The sequence below is a fragment of the Sinocyclocheilus grahami genome, unplaced genomic scaffold (assembly GCF_001515645.1).
Source record: "Sinocyclocheilus grahami isolate Dianchi unplaced genomic scaffold, SAMN03320097.WGS_v1.1 scaffold352.1, whole genome shotgun sequence".
NCBI lineage: Eukaryota > Metazoa > Chordata > Actinopteri > Cypriniformes > Cyprinidae > Sinocyclocheilus > Sinocyclocheilus grahami.
Window position 1 is genome coordinate 772687 of NW_015505531.1, and position 20758 is coordinate 793444.

The following is a 20758-nucleotide window of genomic DNA, read 5'->3' on the forward strand; positions in this document are numbered from 1 at the left end:
ATAAACTTATTTCAAATGAATCTGTTGGGGAGATAAAATGTGTAAGATAACGTTCACGTACTAACAAAAACATCTAAGAATGTATCTTTTATTCTCCAGTACTGAAAACAGAACCGATAAGGGAGCTTTTGATATGCGCTGTGATGCAGCTTTTGCAAATTACCTTTTTTGTTCATTGTCTGTCATTTCGAAGCTTAAGTTGCATATGTTTTTCTTTCGTTTTAATTTGCCGAACTATCGATCTGACCCAGTAGATGCCATAATCCCACTCTGTCTCTCTCCCGTCCCGGTTTTTTTTTTAATGGTGGGTGTTTATGCAGTTGGCTAGAGCAGTGCTGATTGGGGAGAACGGAGGTGCGCTCACTCTTGCCCAGGGCAAGACTGCAACTCAAGGCAGGCAGTCATGCATATGCTCTGGAACAGAGTAATATCGCGTCCACATCGCAGGCTTTGCGATTAGCAAATAGCAACGTCTCAAATCGCGATTTCGATTAATCGCACAGCCCTAGTTGTTAAGTTTAGGTGTGGGGTAGAGATTACGGGATCTAAAATATGGTCATGAAGAGTAAAGCATTAATATGTGCTTTAAAAGTACTAATAAACAGCCAGTATGCTAGTACTGTGCATGCTAATAAGCAACAAGTTAATAGTGAGAGTTATTGCAGTTTCTCCCATTCATAAGTAATAGGAGTGAACCGTCATTGTATATTTATAGGCTTTGATAATGTTAACCAGTAGCCAAAGAGTCTTTCAGGTATTGTTTTAGTGACTTCTATTCAGTCTGTCTTTATATGTAACACCCTCAGTTCATGATCCAGTCGATTTCAATAGATAACGTTCCAAGCTATGTTTTTTCTTATCGAATGTCCTGTTTCACTAGGAAAACATGTGACATTCAGGAAGTTAAGGTTGTCGAACAAACTTATGTTGACGTGCTGTGAATGATGCAGAACTGAATTCCCGTGGCTCTGGTTGTACGACAAGTGTTCTCATTTTGATCATTTTCAGATGTTTTCTCAGCAGATTTTAACATGGCTCATACTTTTAAATGGCATTGCATTGGCGCGTCATTGTTGTCATGCACATGCATTAATTGAAGGGCTCTTCATGACGGTCCAGAGGAGAGTTGCGTCTATAGCAGGGAATTGTTGTTGCCGCAGGGTTTGGATGGCTGTAGAGCAGCGCCTTTGAAAACCGCTCTGTGTGTCGATTCATGAGCAAACCTTGGGCCGGCCTTTTTGATGCCGTATCGAGGGCCTTTTTCAATTTCAACAGAATGAAAGGACATAATGATGCTGTTTTCAGGCCGTGAATATAAATGGGTTTTAATGAATGTTAATATGCTCCTCTCAGTCCTGTTGTAGATGATGAGTAATTGTTGGCTATATTAGCGGTATCTTTATGTCCAAACCTATGTTATCTCGCCAACAAAATTAGTCAAGGAAACATTAATTTGTTCATTGGTAATTTCTCGAACTGCCAAAGATGGGACAAAAAGCTTTATGATCATAAATAGCAGGTTTTAATTTAAATTCTAGTAATCCTGTACAACATATTTACAACGCATAATTCAATATCAATATCATAAATGGACAGTGTTCACACATTATACTTTGTTTGCTGATAAAGCTTTTATAATATGTTTAAATCAGTGTTATTTTTGTATCATTGAAATCCTATTTACTGTAGTTTTTAGTAATATTTTGAATCAGTTCTTATTTTCCTTTTCATTTTCATTTTAACATTTTAGTAATTATGTTTTGTATTTTTGTCATTTTTAGTCATTTTTGGTTTTATATGTCTGTATAGTTTTTATTAATTTCTATTTATAATGATGCTGTTTTCAGGCCGTGCATGAATATAAATGGGTTTTAATGAATGTTAATATGCTCCTCTCAGTCCTGTTGTAGATGATGAGTAATTGTTGGCTATATTAGCGGTATCTTTATGTCCAAACCTATGTTATCTCGCCAACAAAATTAGTCAAGGAAACATTAATTTGTTCATTGGTAATTTCTCGAACTGCCAAAGATGGGACAAAAAGCTTTATGATCATAAATAGCAGGTTTTAATTTAAATTCTAGTAATCCTGTACAACATATTTACAACGCATAATTCAATATCAATATCATAAATGGACAGTGTTCACACATTATACTTTGTTTGCTGATAAAGCTTTTATAATATGTTTAAATCAGTGTTATTTTTGTATCATTGAAATCCTATTTACTGTAGTTTTTAGTAATATTTTGAATCAGTTCTTATTTTCCTTTTCATTTTCATTTTAACATTTTAGTAATTATGTTTTGTATTTTTGTCATTTTTAGTCATTTTTGGTTTTATATGTCTGTATAGTTTTTATTAATTTCTATTTCATTTTGTTATTTTAGTTGACTTGGCAACTAGCTTAAACTTAGTATTATATAACAATATATTTTTTATATATTCTGGTTGATCAATTTTTTTTGATCTGGTTGAAAAATTTGGTTGAATTTTCATCTGTTATAAATTGACACATTCACAGTCATAACATGAAAATCTTTTCTAGAAAAATGATAAATATGACAGTTAAATGACAAAAAATTAGGGCACATATCTGCCAAAAGAAAAAAGCTAAACTGTCTAAAATGACAAAAATAAATAAATAAGTCCTTTATTTTAAAATGATTTTAAAAATGTTAAAATGAGCAACACCTACTTCAACTATACCTACTCAAGATCAATTACAAATCATAAAAAGCTGGTTTCCTGCACCGTGTTCAACTAGCTGTAAACCAAGCTGTTTTGACAGAGCTATCCAGTATCGCAGTGTTCCTGTCCATGAATTATTAAGGTTCATGAGGTGCTGATCATGTTCTCTTTCTCCTCTCTAGTGCCTGAGCTGTGGTGAGGATGAGCAGCAAGCGGAGTTTGTTTTTGCGGCTGGTGCCATGCCGCTGCCTGCAGGGCGAGGAGGACCCCGTCACCTCACTGGACTACTCACATTGCAGCCTGGAGCAAGTCCCGAAAGAGATCTTCAGCTTCGAGAAGACCTTAGAGGAGCTCTACCTCGACGCCAACCAGATCGAGGAGCTGCCCAAAGTATGAGTGCCCTCTTGCGCCACAAACACTCTTATATTGCATGTCTCCAAAAAGTTAATTCAATGCTTAGACGGTGAAACGTTACCCTTTTTTGTTAGCTGGCAAGCAGCACATCCAGTCTACATGTTGTCTTTTTACTGGCAAGCTGTTTACAAGCAATAGATTTGCTTACACAGCAGGCCTGCGATGTGTGGATACGCCTATTTTTGCCTTTTTATGGTTTTCTAGATAAATACATTGAACTACTTATGTATTTGTTTTGAATTGGTTTCAAATCTGTAATTAATTTTTTTTCGGCAACCATCAATTTAACCAAATATTATGAAATATTGTAATAAACTTGCAATTCTGAGAATCATTTTGCAAGATATAAACGTATTTTCAGAATAAAGTCAGAATTGTGAGATGTTAACTCCAAATTGTAAGATATAAACTCTAAACTGTGAGAAATAAAGTCATAAAGAATTGTTATAAACTGACAATTCTGTGAAAAAAATTCATAATTTTGACATGTGAACTAGGGCTGGGTATCGATTCAGATGTCCCGATTCGATTTCGATTCGCAAGCTTTCGATTCTTGATTTTTTATTACATTCAGTGAATATAGTTTTAATACAAATGCTATTGATATATCTAAAAAATTAACAGTAAACATCAATTTACAAATAGTGAATTAATAAAAAGACATTAAGAACCACATACCTGTATTTTAAACCTATTCAGTTTTTTTTTTGACATGCTTTCTGTTGTAACATCACGCAAGGTAAATAAGGGTGACATCTAGTGGAGAAGACTAATGATAAGATTCACGTTAATCAGATCTTGTTTTAAATGTGTGCTGAAACAAATACCGAAAAAGATCAATTCGCAGCTTTTGAGAATCGATATTGAATCGACGTCATTTAAAGAAATTATTAATCGAAAAATAAATTTTTTTGCCCAGCCCTAATGTGAACTCAGAATTGCGAAATATGAACTTGCAATTCCGATAAAGTTAGAATTGTAAGTTAAAAATCCACAATTATGTTTATTACGTTTCAGAAATGTGCTTCCATAAAATGTTGTAACTAAAAAAGATTAGTATTTTAATGTAAGAAATACTAAATCTTTCTTCACTAGATGGGGACAAGAATAATTTAATAATTTCTTCATTTATATGCACCAATATGACAAAACATAGTAATTAATCGTAATATTTGCAGTAAGAGTCATTGAATCAAAGTTTTGAAGCGGTTCATTATAATCGACAGTTCGAACTGATTTTCAGAAAAAACAAACATCAACTTCGCTATTAAAACATCAGCTCAACATTCAGCTCTTTCATATTTGCGAGTTATGAGACAAGATGGGTTAAAATCATTCCAGTATTCACTAGAGCCCGTTTTTTTTGGGGACCGATACCGATATTAGGGAGCAAAAAAATATTATTTGTTTATTACAGTACAGTACCAGTCAAAAGTTTGGACACTTTCCCATTGTGTGTGTGTGTCCAAACGTTTGACTGGTACTATATATAGAATACAGTATATACATAAACAGAATATATATATATATATATATATAAACATAAACACATTTTTGCAATGATCACTCATGTGGTGATCAAACACTTATAATGACGTGACAGAGATACGTAATGGAGGCAGGGCATTTAACAATTTAACAATAAACTTTAGTATCCAAAATGAGTCTGACATCAGTGCACTGAACAGTAAAGTTGAAGTTTATTCAACTTTATTTCAATTCAGTTCCATTCAACTTTATTCCGTTGAAGTTTATTTCACTTTGGAACATTCATTCACGGATTTGCGCTACTGTCTTCACACACAGAGACGAAACTTACTAGAGAAGTGTGAAGTGTGACATAATATACCTCTGTAAATAAATACAATTTAAATTCATGTCTCGCGCACTTTAATGCCCTTTGAATGAAACGTGTACGTTCCCTTGGAACTGGAATCATGGCGCAATATCATGTGAAGTCCACTTTGCAGGGCACTTACGGTCGAATAAGACAACGCTTGAATGCTGCTGCCTGAACAAGAGACCTCCTTACTGAAGTGAAAGTGTTCGCTTATGTCACTCGCGACACTCGTGTCTCACGAACGCGGCGGCGGATCTCCACCAAATTTAGGGATTCCTTCAGCTCGAGGAGCCCTCTCGAATGCCACCCTCCGCGCGTAGGTAGCCCCCCCGAGATCCCAAGGTCGTCGGCGCCTGGCCGCAAATTTAACCGCAAAAAATGTTTCTGAAGACAATCATCTGTTGCACCTTTAAGCTTTTAAGCATTTCATCCAGGTTGCCAGAAGCAAACAACGGAGCGCGCTCTGCTGGAGAAACTACGTAATTACACCAGTTACAAGCATTTTATCTGAGTTTTATGTTCTGTAAAAAAATGTATCATATCGGTGGCATATCGGCGGCATATTCGCCGATACCGATATATCTGCGACAGGCTCATATTGGCCGATAATATCGGCAAAACAATATATATAGGGTCGGGCTCTAGTATTCACTGTGTTGCTTAATTGATGTCGCTAGCAAAGTCATAACAAATATATGATGAATATTCAATATTTCAGCCAGCCAGGATGTCTAGTAAAATTCATGTTGGTTACAATTAAAGTCTACAAGTATTTGCGATCAGGTTTTTAAGTAAATCCAACTGCTCATCAAATATTAATATGAAGTTTGATCTTACTAACTTTTTCTCTTTCTTTACAGCAACTTTTCAACTGCCAGTTGCTCTACCGATTGAGTCTACCGGACAACGACCTGACGGTGCTGCCACCGGGCATCGCGAACCTCATCAATCTCAAGGAGCTCGACGTCAGCAAGAACAGTAAGAAAAGCGGCTAATTCATCTCCTCATTCTTTTTCCTTTTCGGAGTCCAGTTACGCTATCGGACGACCCATAACCGAAGCGGAGGCACACTGATATCCGCACGGACCCACTGACCTGCTGTAATCCAATTCATCACGGCCAGCTCCACGTTTTGGATTTCAGTTTGCGCTGAAACACACAATTCATTAATTCCAGCCTGCACACTTGCGAATCCTAATAAATTAACATTCGTGTGTTGTTCATTGGTTTAGAATTGTGTGCAATCCAAGTCGATAATCCAAATCTAACAGCATTTCAGTCAAATTAAACATGCAGTCTTTGTATGTGCGACGCGTTTGGAAGTTTTACGCTATTCATTTAGCAACATGCTAACATCCCTAATCACTGGGTTCTGTTTCCTACCTCTGTGCTTCTTCATCTAGCAGCTTTAAATGCGTGGACGTGAAGCTAGCTGCCTATCTAGATCCGCACTCGATTTGATATTGTGTGCACTGATGGCGATCAGAAATTTGTCACTGGAAACCGTTCATTCACCGTTTATTCCGTTCTGAGCGAATGAGCGAAGACCACAACACTACAAACACATGCTCAAATCACTTTGTGTCTGTGTTTACACATCACTTCATCTTTCAGCTGGTGCGTTGCAGGATCTGATAAAGTAATGACAGACAGTGACAAGCTCAGCCGAGCACAGGAAGTCTGCTCAAAATATATGATGGAAGGATGTTCAAAAAAAATTTTTTTATGTAATACGCTGTCACATCCTAACAGTAGTGATTTTGATTAGTTTGTCATTTTTTACACTTTTAGTAATAGTTTCAGGGTTTCCTTAGCTGACTAGTTTGAAAATATGTTGTTTGCGCATCCTTAATTTGCAAATGAACATGCTGATTTTTTTTCAGCAAAATGTATTTTCTGCATTTCTAGAATATTAAATATATATATGCGTGCATGTGTGTGGTTTGCTCTGTGTGGCGTGCGATGGTTTAGTTTGCATCTGAGTGCGTTGAAGGGAGGGTATCTTAACATCACATTTATGTCACACTCCAGCTCTTGCGGTTAGTAGGACAGGAAGTAAGCAGTCTAGCTCTAATGCTGCTTTTCTAAAAACAGCGTTAGGTTTCTGTTTTCTTTGGTGGTCGATTTTGAGAAAGACCTAGTTGTTCAAGTGTTATTACTTAAGTGGGGCACAGACAGTGATGTGGCTAGGCATGGGCCGGTATGAGGTTCTGACGGTATGATAACCTTAGATAAAAAAAAATATCAGTTTCACAATATCACGGCATTGCGATTACAGCTCTAAAATATGTTATTTTTAAATGTCTGGGTAAAAAAACTACTTTTTTTCCACTGAACACATATAGAACATATAGAACATTTTGGAACAGTAAACATGTCAGGCTAAATAATTAGAATAAATAATTAAATTATTCTTAATTAAATGCAGTCATAGCTGGTGCGTTGCAGGATCTGATAAAGTAATGACAGACAGTGACAAGCTCAGCCGAGCACAGGAAGTCTGCTCAAAATATATGATGGAAGGATGTTCAAAAAATTTTTTTTTATGTAATACGCTGTCACATCCTAACAGTAGTGATTTTGATTAGTTTGTCATTTTTTACACTTTTAGTAATAGTTTCAGGGTTTCCTTAGCTGACTAGTTTGAAAATATGTTGTTTGCGCATCCTTAATTTGCAAATGAACATGCTGATTTTTTTTCAGCAAAATGTATTTTCTGCATTTCTAGAATATTAAATATATATATGCGTGCATGTGTGTGGTTTGCTCTGTGTGGCGTGCGATGGTTTAGTTTGCATCTGAGTGCGTTGAAGGGAGGGTATCTTAACATCACATTTATGTCACACTCCAGCTCTTGCGGTTAGTAGGACAGGAAGTAAGCAGTCTAGCTCTAATGCTGCTTTTCTAAAAACAGCGTTAGGTTTCTGTTTTCTTTGGTGGTCGATTTTGAGAAAGACCTAGTTGTTCAAGTGTTATTACTTAAGTGGGGCACAGACAGTGATGTGGCTAGGCATGGGCCGGTATGAGGTTCTGACGGTATGATAACCTTAGATAAAAAAAAATATCAGTCCAAGTTATGATGCAGGAATGTTCACCTTTCCCGGATTAAGTTTGGAGCTATGGTTAGGATCGGTGAGGTACGAGGATGTGTGCACATCAGAGCATGTGAGCGAAGCGGAGCGGTGTGACGCTCCTCTACGTTTTCCGCTCTATGGATGTGCGCTCCACTCAGTCGCTCTAACCGCCCAAGCAAGCGCTCCGTTAATATTCCGCTCATGCTCACCGTAAACCAATTCCCGCTCAGATCCCGCTCCGTTCTGTAAAGAACAAATTTGCGTGCATTATATTAGATTATAAATTACTGCTGCCTATATCTAGCCTACATTCTGTAGGACTAGCTATTGTTTCGGGTCAGTTATTATTTTTTTATAATATTTTAATAGGCCTAAGTGGTGTAGGCTAATATCTTCTGTACTCTGTAGTTCTGTATTTAGGCCTATATACAGCTGTGTGTTAGCTTAGGTCTACAGTTTAACTGAGATTATTTAATAACTACGGAGCTCCGAATATAATTCGAATTAACAATTTGTTTCTACGACGTCAGCAGGTTTTATTATTTTTTAAATTTATTTTTATTTATTAAGTTTAAGCAATAATGATTTTAATAAGTAATTACGAAATATAATAATTCGTTCCACGATTTAGGCCTACTATAGGGAAATGAACGAATTAACGAACGAATGAATTTGTGGCAGCTAAGCCTAAACAAGAGAATGAATACTTAATTTGTGGCCATAATTTAGACTAAATGAAAAAATTAATTCTTAATTCGTGGCCATAATGTAGTCCTAGCATAAAAGAGAACTAGCCTATTCTAAATTTGTGGCTGTGATTTTGTCTGCATGTCATGATCGGGGCTCCGTACAACCGAATATAACCTTAGCCTACCTGTTTATTCATTTATTATGGTATGTAATTAGCTCACCTTTTGCTGCACCATGTTTGCGTAGCACATCCTCGTGCTTTCTGTAATCAATAAGAACCTGTACTAACTTTAACAATCTCCACGAACTCCCTCTCAGTTTCTTCTCCCTGCTCATTCTTAACTTAGATTTTTACTTTACATTTATGTATAAGGCTTGCAACTTCGTTGAAACAATATCTGAACTCCATAACTGCTCTACTATTCTCGATCTCTACAGATTCTCGATCTCGAACAAGCAAATCACCAAACGGCATTCTGGGTTGAGCGAGCGGCACTGAGCGTATTGAGCGAGCGGAGCAGAATCTTCAGAAAGGCGCTCTGCGCTCTTAAGGAAATATTACCACTCCGCTCCCCGCTCCACTCCGCTCACATGCTCTGGTGCACATACACACATAAGGAAAGAGAGAGCGCGAGTGTCACACACACGGGCTCTCCGTACAACACTCAAACAGTGGCAAAGTTTGTTTTTTTGTTTTTTAAATGCGTGATTTTGAACAGATGTAAACAATGGCAGGAGGCTTAAAAGTATAGACGTGATACCAGCTAAATTGAATTGTTGTACTAAATTGCAGAAAAGTAGGCTACAGTGCATACTTTAGACTGCTATTCCTCACTCTGTGAAGTAATGTGAGGGAGGAAACTAGTTGACGTTAGCTAGTTAATTAGCCATGTTATCTGCCTCGGCAGCAAGCCAAATAGTATTTATTTCAACACAAACAAACGGCGGGAGGGTCTCTGTCTTGATCGGGGGGGAAAGAGGGAGAAATGAAGATGACACAGATATATAGTTTATGTTCGACTTGGAAGTATTTATTTAACGATCGGCGCTAAAACGTCATCTGTACAGAACATCATTGTGTACGGAACATGGGTAGTCTACGTTACCCAAAAAATTTCCATACGACAGACTTCGTCTTTTTTGACGGGGGAAAAAGTTCCAGGGATTCACCTCCTTCGGCCATCCCACACACAGGTGACTCCACTCGCAGCAACCGGAGGGGGAGGGTTGTGTGACTCGCTACGCTCTTCGCTGCACACAATTGAGGGAGTCCTGCACTTTCCATCTTTAACGACACGTAAAAAAAACAGCGCATACCGCAGGAACGGTATAATGGAAAATTTTTGTGAAACTTTTCCAAACCGCGGTATACCTTGAAACAGGTTATCGTCCCATGCCTAGATGTGGCTCATATGAATTTCAGCTATTTATGTTAGCATATTCAAATTCTGATTTCAGATAGTACTTCTAATCCCAAAACCCCCAAATATTTAGCATATACATAAACTTTATATACTGGAAGTATACTTTATTATTATTTGGAGCTCTAATACTATTAGTAGTTCTTATCACTATTGAAAACGTTTTTTGCTGCTTAATATTTTTGTGGAAACAATGATGAATAGAAAGTTCAAAAGAACGGCATTTATTTGCAATAGAAATGTTTTTACCGTCACGTTCTGTTATCATTTTGTTATCTTATTTTGTTTTTATCTTACTTGCACCAAACGTTTGTCTAGTACTGTATCACGGTTTCCACAATCATGTGAAGCAGCACAACTGTTTTCAACATTGATAATAATCAGAAATGTTCTCGAGCAGCAAATCAGCATATTAGAATGATTTCTGAAGATCATGTGACACTGAAGACCGGAGTAATGGAATCACAGGAATAAATTACATTTTAAAATATACTCAAATAGAAACTGTTATTTTGCATTGTAATAATATTTCACAATATTACTGTTTTTCCTGCATTTTTATGAAAGAAAAAAAGTAAGTGCAGCCTTGGTGAGCACAAGAGACTTCTTTCAAAACATAAAAAAACAGGTAGTGTAGGTCAAGTGCTATTTTATATTACACTTGAAATCTGTAAATACAATTTCTAATATAATTAGAAATATATCAAAAATAATTTGAATAAAATGTATATTTAGTTTTTTGTAATAGTGTAAGTTTCCAGGATGTTTTTAAATTAAATAATGTGTTTGTATATTTATTGTCTGTAGTTAATCGTAATGGAACCCAATGTTGTACAGATTGTTTAAATGTTTAAAAAAAACATGAAACCAGCAATTAATAACTGAATAAGTAATCTTTTTTTTTTCTTTAAAATTCCAGGCATCCAGGAGTTTCCTGAAAATATCAAGAACTGTAAAGTCCTGGCCATCGTAGAAGCGAGTGTGAACCCTATATCAAAGTAAGTACATAGCTAGCAGAAATTAACTGTGTGTGCGTTCTGTCTGTGATGTAATGAAACACTCTTGTGTCTCTGCAGACTCCCAGAAGGCTTCACGCAGCTCCTCAGCCTGAACCAGCTCTACCTGAACGACGCCTTCCTAGAGTTCCTACCGGCCAGTTTCGGCAGGTCAGACACACACACACACCCCTCACACACACCACACAGGTGACTCCACTCGCAGCAACCGGAGGGGGAGGGTTGTGTGACTCGCTACGCTCTTCGCTGCACACAATTGAGGGAGTCCTGCACTTTCCATCTTTAACGACACGTAAAAAAAACAGCGCATACCGCAGGAACGGTATAATGGAAAATTTTTGTGAAACTTTTCCAAACCGCGGTATACCTTGAAACAGGTTATCGTCCCATGCCTAGATGTGGCTCATATGAATTTCAGCTATTTATGTTAGCATATTCAAATTCTGATTTCAGATAGTACTTCTAATCCCAAAACCCCCAAATATTTAGCATATACATAAACTTTATATACTGGAAGTATACTTTATTATTATTTGGAGCTCTAATACTATTAGTAGTTCTTATCACTATTGAAAACGTTTTTTGCTGCTTAATATTTTTGTGGAAACAATGATGAATAGAAAGTTCAAAAGAACGGCATTTATTTGCAATAGAAATGTTTTTACCGTCACGTTCTGTTATCATTTTGTTATCTTATTTTGTTTTTATCTTACTTGCACCAAACGTTTGTCTAGTACTGTATCACGGTTTCCACAATCATGTGAAGCAGCACAACTGTTTTCAACATTGATAATAATCAGAAATGTTCTCGAGCAGCAAATCAGCATATTAGAATGATTTCTGAAGATCATGTGACACTGAAGACCGGAGTAATGGAATCACAGGAATAAATTACATTTTAAAATATACTCAAATAGAAACTGTTATTTTGCATTGTAATAATATTTCACAATATTACTGTTTTTCCTGCATTTTTATGAAAGAAAAAAAGTAAGTGCAGCCTTGGTGAGCACAAGAGACTTCTTTCAAAACATAAAAAAACAGGTAGTGTAGGTCAAGTGCTATTTTATATTACACTTGAAATCTGTAAATACAATTTCTAATATAATTAGAAATATATCAAAAATAATTTGAATAAAATGTATATTTAGTTTTTTGTAATAGTGTAAGTTTCCAGGATGTTTTTAAATTAAATAATGTGTTTGTATATTTATTGTCTGTAGTTAATCGTAATGGAACCCAATGTTGTACAGATTGTTTAAATGTTTAAAAAAAACATGAAACCAGCAATTAATAACTGAATAAGTAATCTTTTTTTTTTTTCTTTAAAATTCCAGGCATCCAGCAGTTTCCTGAAAATATCAAGAACTGTAAAGTCCTGGCCATCGTAGAAGCGAGTGTGAACCCTATATCAAAGTAAGTACATAGCTAGCAGAAATTAACTGCGTGTGCGTTCTGTCTGTGATGTAATGAAACACTCTTGTGTCTCTGCAGACTCCCAGAAGGCTTCACGCAGCTCCTCAGCCTGAACCAGCTCTACCTGAACGACGCCTTCCTAGAGTTCCTACCGGCCAGTTTCGGCAGGTCAGACACACACACACACCCCTCACACACACACACACACACACACACAGTCCTAGACAGAACAAGATCATCCAAGCTCCTGTTTCAGATCAGACAGCATCTAGATCTAAGACTGGCCAAAGTATGTACTACATTAAAATATAAAACAGACAAAACTGTTCCCCGTACACTGAAAGTGTTTTCCAAAGACATCCATCGAGCTTGTTGATTTATGCCAGCTGTTAATCAATTAAAATAACACGTGCAAAATTTCCTCGGAAAGCACCTCCTAACGTTTCCTGGAGCTCATATCATATCTAAAGCCTCAGGAATCGTGCGTTCCTATGAAATTGCAGTGCAGTTCCTGTGAAAGGTCGTGTAGCAGTACTTTTGACATCATAAACATGCACCCACGGCCTGAAATAGACTTCAAATGATCACGCAACATGCAGCTCAGTTCCTATTTCTTGCTGGGAGGTCACCTGAGGACAACAGTTTACATACTTCTATTGAATACTAAAAAGAGGGCAGTATATTTTGAATGTGTAGTAAGTCACTAGACCAGTATTGGGACATTAAATTAGCACCTCTATTCTAGAAAAACATGTAAATGTTCATTAGCATCTTGCTATTACATTTTTTTTATCTTGAAAATCATTGTTACTTAACATTTGTGTTGCATTTTAAACCTCATGTTTGTACATTTTGAACTGAAAATGCAAAAACAAAAAATATTTCCAGTGGAAATAATATACTATTTCAGGCACCTTTTATTTAATTTAGTTTTATTTAATTTTATCTGAGTTGTTGTCAGTTTATAAATATTTTATAAATGTATGTATTTTTATATAAATAATTTATATATATTTTCTCTCTGTCTCGGTTTCCTCAGACTAACCAAACTGCAGATTCTGGAGCTGCGGGAGAACCAGTTAAAGATGTTGCCAAAGTAAGTGCCCCTCTGGGATTTATTTGAATTACTAAAATATTAAAATGATGATCCGTGCTGCTGCACCTCTTCTGATAATCGCATTATAAATACAGACAAACGTCTCTCTCTCTGTCCCTCTATGGCATCATATTGTTCAGTCTTACGTAAGAGGCTCTGAAGTGACATGCTGTGACAGGTTTTATAATCATTTCTGGCTCTGGAGACAATATTGCATCATATGAGTGCTCGTTTTTTGGTGATTTTTTTTTTTACATGGCGGATGATAAAACGGCCAAAAATGATCTTGTGACATCTGTAAAAAAACATCCATTGTCAATAGTGTAGTGATGTATGAAGCACAGCTCACACAGGCTATGTTCACACTGCAGGAACATGTGGCCCAAATCTGATCCCTAATCTTTTATGCTCACATGTGACTTAGATCTGTTTTTCTCATGACAGTGTGATGAAAAACTTTCATGAAAAAACAGCACAAACCACATGGAATCTGATCTTTTCAATTCCGATTTGTGCCACATCCACATGTTTTGGAATGCGACCGCAGTGTGAACAGTCATATCGGAATTCATGCGACTTTTACGCCACTCTAGATCAATAACTCGTCACTTTTCTGTGCTTGTGGGAGTCACTTCAAAGATTTTACATAGCCAAAGTTATCAAGACAGTTGCAAAAGGTAGTCACTGGAAGTACAATGACGTGTCATAACTCATAGGTATTACAGTGACAACTCTATATACAAGCAAAACATAATGGCTCGTATCATAAAAGTTTCAAAACTCGGCTCACCTCTGTAACATCCTTGTCTTTTTTTTTTCATATTGCCTGAGCATAATTTCGTTGGCTTCTGAGGCAGATCACACTATAAATAAAAGCATAACCACTTACTTCCTCTGTGTTTACTTCTGTATGAAAGCGCAGCGCGCTGTAAGCAAGCAATTGGCAAGTGTTGCCAAGTCCACAATTTTCATGCGGAATTGGGATACTTTTTTACTGTTGCCACGGGTTGTTTTTCAACTCTGTGGGTTAAAGCGACCCCATTAATGGATATTTACCCCCCGGATTGCGATTGCGCTAGTTTTGGACTCGTTTTGGACTTTGGATTTGAGAAGCAATTGGGCAGATTTTATTGTGAAAACCTGGCGGCAACCCTGTTTGTGTTGTTCTTTTGCACATGCGGGTCAGTTCAGAACCATGATCTGTTCACACTGGAAATCTGATATTGGCCACATTTAAAACAACAATGTGAACAGCTATACAAAAAAAAATCAGATCCAAGTAAAAATCAGAATTGAGAGCACTAGTGTGAACATAGTCACGGTCACTTTCAAACCGAGCAGCTTTCTCTTGGTCAGTGCGGTGAATTCAATGCAATTAACTTCATCCATGATTGCATGGATTCCTATTGAAATGATTTGGTTTCACCCCCGAAAATTCTCCCAACAACAGTAAATGTGACCACTAGGGTTGGGTAACGTTCACATTTTAACTGGTACGGTACCGGTATCGGTACCTGAATGTCAGTGCCGGTACCCAACGGTACCTTTTTTTTTAAACCATATGGCCCTAGAAATGTAACCACACGTATGCGCCCAGATGCGATCTCAGTTACCGAAATTTGGCACCGGTTGATTTAACGTGAATCGGTACTCTGTAGTACCGACGCAATTCGGTTGGCACGCTTAAAAGTACCGAGTTCGGTACCCAACCCTAGTGACCACACCTTTAGGCTTTACATTAAAGGAGACATCTGAGCCATATCTAGAGACCAAAATATCATAGTCTTTGAGGGCAGGCAATTTTTTTTATATTGGACCGAGAGCTTCCTCCTAGAAGACCCATGCAACTATAAAACACACTAACAACCATGCAAAACACATCATAACTCCCTAGCAACTATATGATGACATCTAAGGTTTGAACTACTCACATTTTCTTCAAAAATATCACATGCAACATACATGGACTGTTTTGGATCAGGAAGTATAGCAGGATGATTGCACTCTGTAATCAAATGCAGACAGACGTGCATCGCTTACTCATTTACCATTATTACCCTGTGCTCTGATAACTTTATCACTCTGATTTCACATTTAGCCCTGTGCCATTTCAGCAATCCTCTCAGATGTTCACTGTGTGGTTTGTTCTCATGATGTGTGTGTCTGTGTTTCTAATGAGCTGTGGATTGCTCAGCACTCTGGGGGTCAGTGAGTTTTTTGGCTGGCTGTCTGGTTGCATGCTTCACACAGCCCTGCCTCCAAACGCTGGATGAATGAATCCCACTTACAGTCCTCTAAGCCAACAATCAGTGTGTCTTTCAATACAAAATTCACTATAAAAAAACAGAGTTTGCCTTCCGTTTATAACCATTTGTTAATACAATTCCCAGAGCCATATATCATTTTGACTTCAAGCTTTTCCACGGATGCGATACGCCCACAGGCTGTTGATCTGTGTCCAGGTCCACGTCAGCAGCGGTTTAAAGCACGCCCTGCCCTGAAGCACACCTACCCGACTAGATGATGTTAGTTCAATGTTTGACGCAGATACTGAGATTGCAGGAGCAGATTGGAACAGGAGAACGTGTTATAAAGATTGAAAAGACGCAGATGCACATAGATTTTCAGCATTCTGTGAAAAAAGCCCAATTGGATGCTTAAAATGATTTGTAAGCATTCAGTAAGGTGACAATAAAATCTTTGATAGTAGTCAACTTAAAAATAAGACAAGTTAACAAGTATTCGCTTGCAATAAAAGTCCAATAAACTTAATTGTAAGTGCATTTATTTATTGTTTCCAAAGAAGTATTTTCAATATTGATATTAAATCAGCATATTAGAATGATTTCTGAAGGATCATGTGACACTGAAGACTGGAGTGCATTACAGCTTTGATCACAGCAATAAATTACATTTTAAATGAATGATGATTTCAAATTGCAATAATATTTCACAATATTATGTTTTTTCTGTATTGCTGATCAAACAAATTCAGCCATAATGAGCAGAAGAGACTTCTTTAAAAAACATTACAAATCTTACTGATCCCAAACTTTTGAATGTGTGTGTGTGTGTGTGTGTGTATATATTTATTTATTTATTTATATATATATATTTGTTATTCATTTATGGTTGCTGAACATCTTTAAACTCCATAGCTTGACCTCTAAGTATAAACATGATCTTGGAGAATGTATTATTCTCTGTTTATATACTGGCTCTGACTTTATGTGAAACTGGGGATTGAAGTCTAACATTGCTCTAAAACTGCCAATAAATGTGGATTAGCAGTAACTACTTGTTCAGTAAATGTCTTTGTGGGCCGTTTATTTGCCCTGGGGAGTCACTTGTGCACAGTCTTAAAAAGAAAAGTTGTGGTTGTGACCAGTCTGTATGATGTTTTCCTGCAAAGGCCAGTGAGTGCTCAGATATGTTTATGTGCAAAGCTTAAATGTGCTTAATCCATGGGTAATAATGTTAGTAATACTGTGTCTGTGTGTGTGTGTCTGCAGGAGCATGCATAAGCTCACACAGCTGGAGCGCTTGGATCTGGGCAGTAATGAGTTCACTGAAGTGGTGAGTAGCACCTGCCTGTCTTTCAGGTGTCTCATGCATTACTGCAGCCTGCGTTCACCTTCCAGCTCTCAATGCAGCGAGGTGTCAGATGTTTGACAGTCAATGCAGATGCGCTCATTGAGTCTTTCTCTGTTAGACTGCACCTAATGTGCATTTTTCTCCTCTAATGCTATTCATTGAAAGTAGTGGCAGATTTCCTCACACTGAGGATGTGAAATTGAATTTTGCCTTCTTTCTCTCCAGCCTGAAGTGTTGGAGCAGCTTACAGGAATCAGAGAGCTGTGGATGGATGGAAATAAGCTGACGTTTTTACCTGGGGTGAGTCTTGCACTCATTCTTTGTGCTTTCTTGCCCTTTTCTTTTTTCATTTAAAAAAGCAAAAGTGCATCATGATGACAAATAAGTTGTTTTTAGTTTATTTTTAGATAATTTTTATTACTTATTTGACCTCATTCGTGAAACATGAGTTGAATGTGTATAATGCTTAAAAGAATACATTGTTGTGTAAGTATTTTAGCTTAAATTGATGTTCATGTTTAGTGTACAACTCTACTATGTAGGGGTGCTCCGATCAGGATTTTTGAGGCCGATCACAGAAAGCAGTAGCTGCCGATACGATCACCGATACCGATCTTTTTAAAGCCTTTTTTTATCATTTATAACTATTTATAGTGATGCTCCAATCAGGATTTTTAGACATTTATTCAGGGCCTGAATTTCATTTTTGAAAATGGGGGGGAACACCCCTCTTAGGTATCTCTTGTGAGAGGAGAAGCAGCACAGACTGTGCTTTCACACAGGAGTCCACTACTGGCTGTTTACCACAAACACAACATTTATCCATTATTTTGATTTCAAATCCAAACATTGTCACTGAAAATGCTTTTTCAGCATTGCAATTTTTTTTTTACACAGTACAGTAATACAATCTTTCACAGACATGTTTAAACACAATAAATATAAGCACATTATTGTGCTTTTTATATTTTTTTATAGATTTATATATTAAGTTGCTCAAGCAAGTGGCAAAACAAAACTACTTTTCTTATGTTATCACAAACTTACCATTGACAGAAATAGTCAGCTCTACTGCCTTTACTTTTGCATTGAAATCTTTATTACAAGCAATCCTGCGGTTCATAAAGAACTTTGTTTTCCTACCTCCACGAGTGCCATCTATTATTGCCTTGTTTATCTAAAAGTGCTCTTTCCCTTTAAACCTAGTCAAAAAGCCATATGTGTTGACTGTGAAACACAGTAGACTTTAATAAAATGCATTTATGATGTAACTACATTTTCGTGTCAATCCATGACATATTCATATTTACTGCAAACAATGAGCTGTTACTTTAAATCAGCACTTGCAGCGCAGCAATAGAGTCGGTGCGGAAACAATCTCTGCTCTGCTGCAGACGCGCACCGCACCTGAACGCACTGCCGGACAGCAACCGTGTGCAGTGAACGTTTTAATCCGTTAACATGAGCACGGAAAAAATATGCACCACGTATGCACTGCAGACAGAGTAATAATTCAAGTTTCATGTGGAATGCTTGCTTTTGTTGCAATGAGGCTGAATAGTTTAATGAAAGTTTTACACAGTCAATTTTTCTGCTGATGTTTCATGAATGAGGAATGAGATTTTTCTACTACGTAGCTGCTGTTTGTCACGGGCGCATTGAAATAATGGAGTTTAGACAAATAGGCATCCATGGCAGCTGGAGAAAATCTACTTCCTAAACATTTCTTCAGGATCCCTGTACTTCTCCTCAGACTGTCAGCTCCTTTTAAATAGGTCGTAATTAAGGCATTAGCTTGCTGCTGAGAGCAGACTGACAGTAATTGTGGGCCTCGCTGGATTAGGAGTTTTCAGAACATCCTTTTGAACACGTCTGCTAAAACTCCTCCAAATGGCCCAGATATGAGGATGGCACCCTGACCTCCTTCCCTCTCTGACCACCGAGATCAGTTTAATGATGGCATGTCCTTGCGCAACATGTTTCTCTCTTTGCAGAATTCAATTTCTCTCTCATTATTAGTGATTTTGATTAAGCTTCTTACGCCCCACCCAGAAGAACGGCTCTCACTCGTGGTGATTAATCAACAGCAGGGTTTGTCACAAAGTCGCACACGGGCGCTGATTGCAGTTTGGCCATATCGCTTCTAATTGGTCGTCTGAAGTTCAAGATTCCTGTGTCCTGTGCAGTATTACTCATGCTCCCTTAAAGAGATAGTTCACCCAAAAATAAAAAATTTGCTGTTAAGACTTTGTCTTCAGTAGAACAGTAAAGAAGATTTCTAGCTGAAATGGTGGTCATTGCTGATTCATAAAATGCAAGTCAACGGCTGCCTGTCTTTGAGAATAAAAAAAAGCAAATTAAGGACACAAAATGACGATATATTGAGGTCTTATGAAGCGAATTAATCGGTCTGTGCAAGAAACTGAACTGTATTTACAGCATTATTATTACCTCTGATCCAGAGCCTCGGGCAAATGGCTTGGTCCACAAATGAATCATTTTTTTAACCGATTCTTTTTAATGAACTGGATGAACCAGTTCACCAAATTGAACTGAACCATCTGAAACAGTTTGCGGCTCGAGCAGCACAGATCTACAAGTCACTCAATCAAAACTTTCAGATGCCTGACAGTCACTCCGACTTGAAATAGCCAAAATAGCGACGTATCTGATAAACAGCAACCTGATAAACTGCGCCTAAACTATGACCCAGTTCTCTATAACCCATCAGTGTACTCACACTAAATTAGCATGCTTTTCGTGTTTTGTGCCGATTGTGGTGAGAAATGTCAGAAACGTGAGCTGCAAGTGCTAAATGATAGCTGAAAGCAGTCAGATAGTACAGAGTGTCCTCTCAAACCTCACAATGCATGTCAATAAGTCACAGAGAAATAATACTCTTGCCCATATCTTATTATAATGAATAGTCAAGTAAATAATTCAGTAGTTTTAAATGAGAACCAGACCAACATTTTGTTTGAGTGAATGCTGTAAATGAGCAGACCCATAAGCCACTGCATGATACAGACAGAAGGCTTCGTAACGGGTGTGTGAATGAGGGAAGTGCACATCCATATGGGCTCGCCGAGAGGAATTGCTTTGCTTGATGTGTGTGTGATAGAAAGAAAGAGAGAAACAGACTGTGGTATTCATCAAAAAAAGAAGCCAACCGTTGTACCTGATTCTCACCACCTCTTACTTTGAGCTTGTTTCTAAACATGCCGGTTATCCCTTATGTCAGATTAGATTTCCTAGTCCGTGGTTAAAAAAAATATGAATGGGATTATGAATATGTGATTGCAAGGATTCTGTTTTAATCCCAGCCAGGATTGTAAAGCACACTGATTAAGCACGACTAATTTTTCATTAGTCTCAATGTCTTTTCCCATCACACTGATATGACTGCATTTTTCTAATTTATAATGACTCAGTAAATATATATATATATATATATATATATATATATATATATATATATATATATATATATATATATATTTATATGT

The 20758-nt window shown here is 37.2% G+C and overlaps 1 protein-coding gene across 1 annotated transcript in view; it reads left to right on the forward strand.

Annotated features, from left to right (window-relative positions):
- Positions 1-2840: 2840 nt before the first annotated feature.
- LOC107548647 (protein LAP2-like) overlaps positions 2841-20758 on the forward strand; it is a 38143-nt gene continuing 20225 nt past the window's right edge. Inside the window, exons 1-7 of the mRNA XM_016229418.1 lie at positions 2841-3081; positions 5806-5923; positions 11050-11128; positions 11207-11296; positions 13602-13658; positions 17171-17234; positions 17478-17574. Of these exons, the coding sequence (XP_016084904.1) occupies positions 2893-3081; positions 5806-5923; positions 11050-11128; positions 11207-11296; positions 13602-13658; positions 17171-17234; positions 17478-17574 (694 nt within the window). The 5' untranslated portion in view covers positions 2841-2892. The remainder of the gene's footprint in view (positions 3082-5805; positions 5924-11049; positions 11129-11206; positions 11297-13601; positions 13659-17170; positions 17235-17477; positions 17575-20758) is intronic.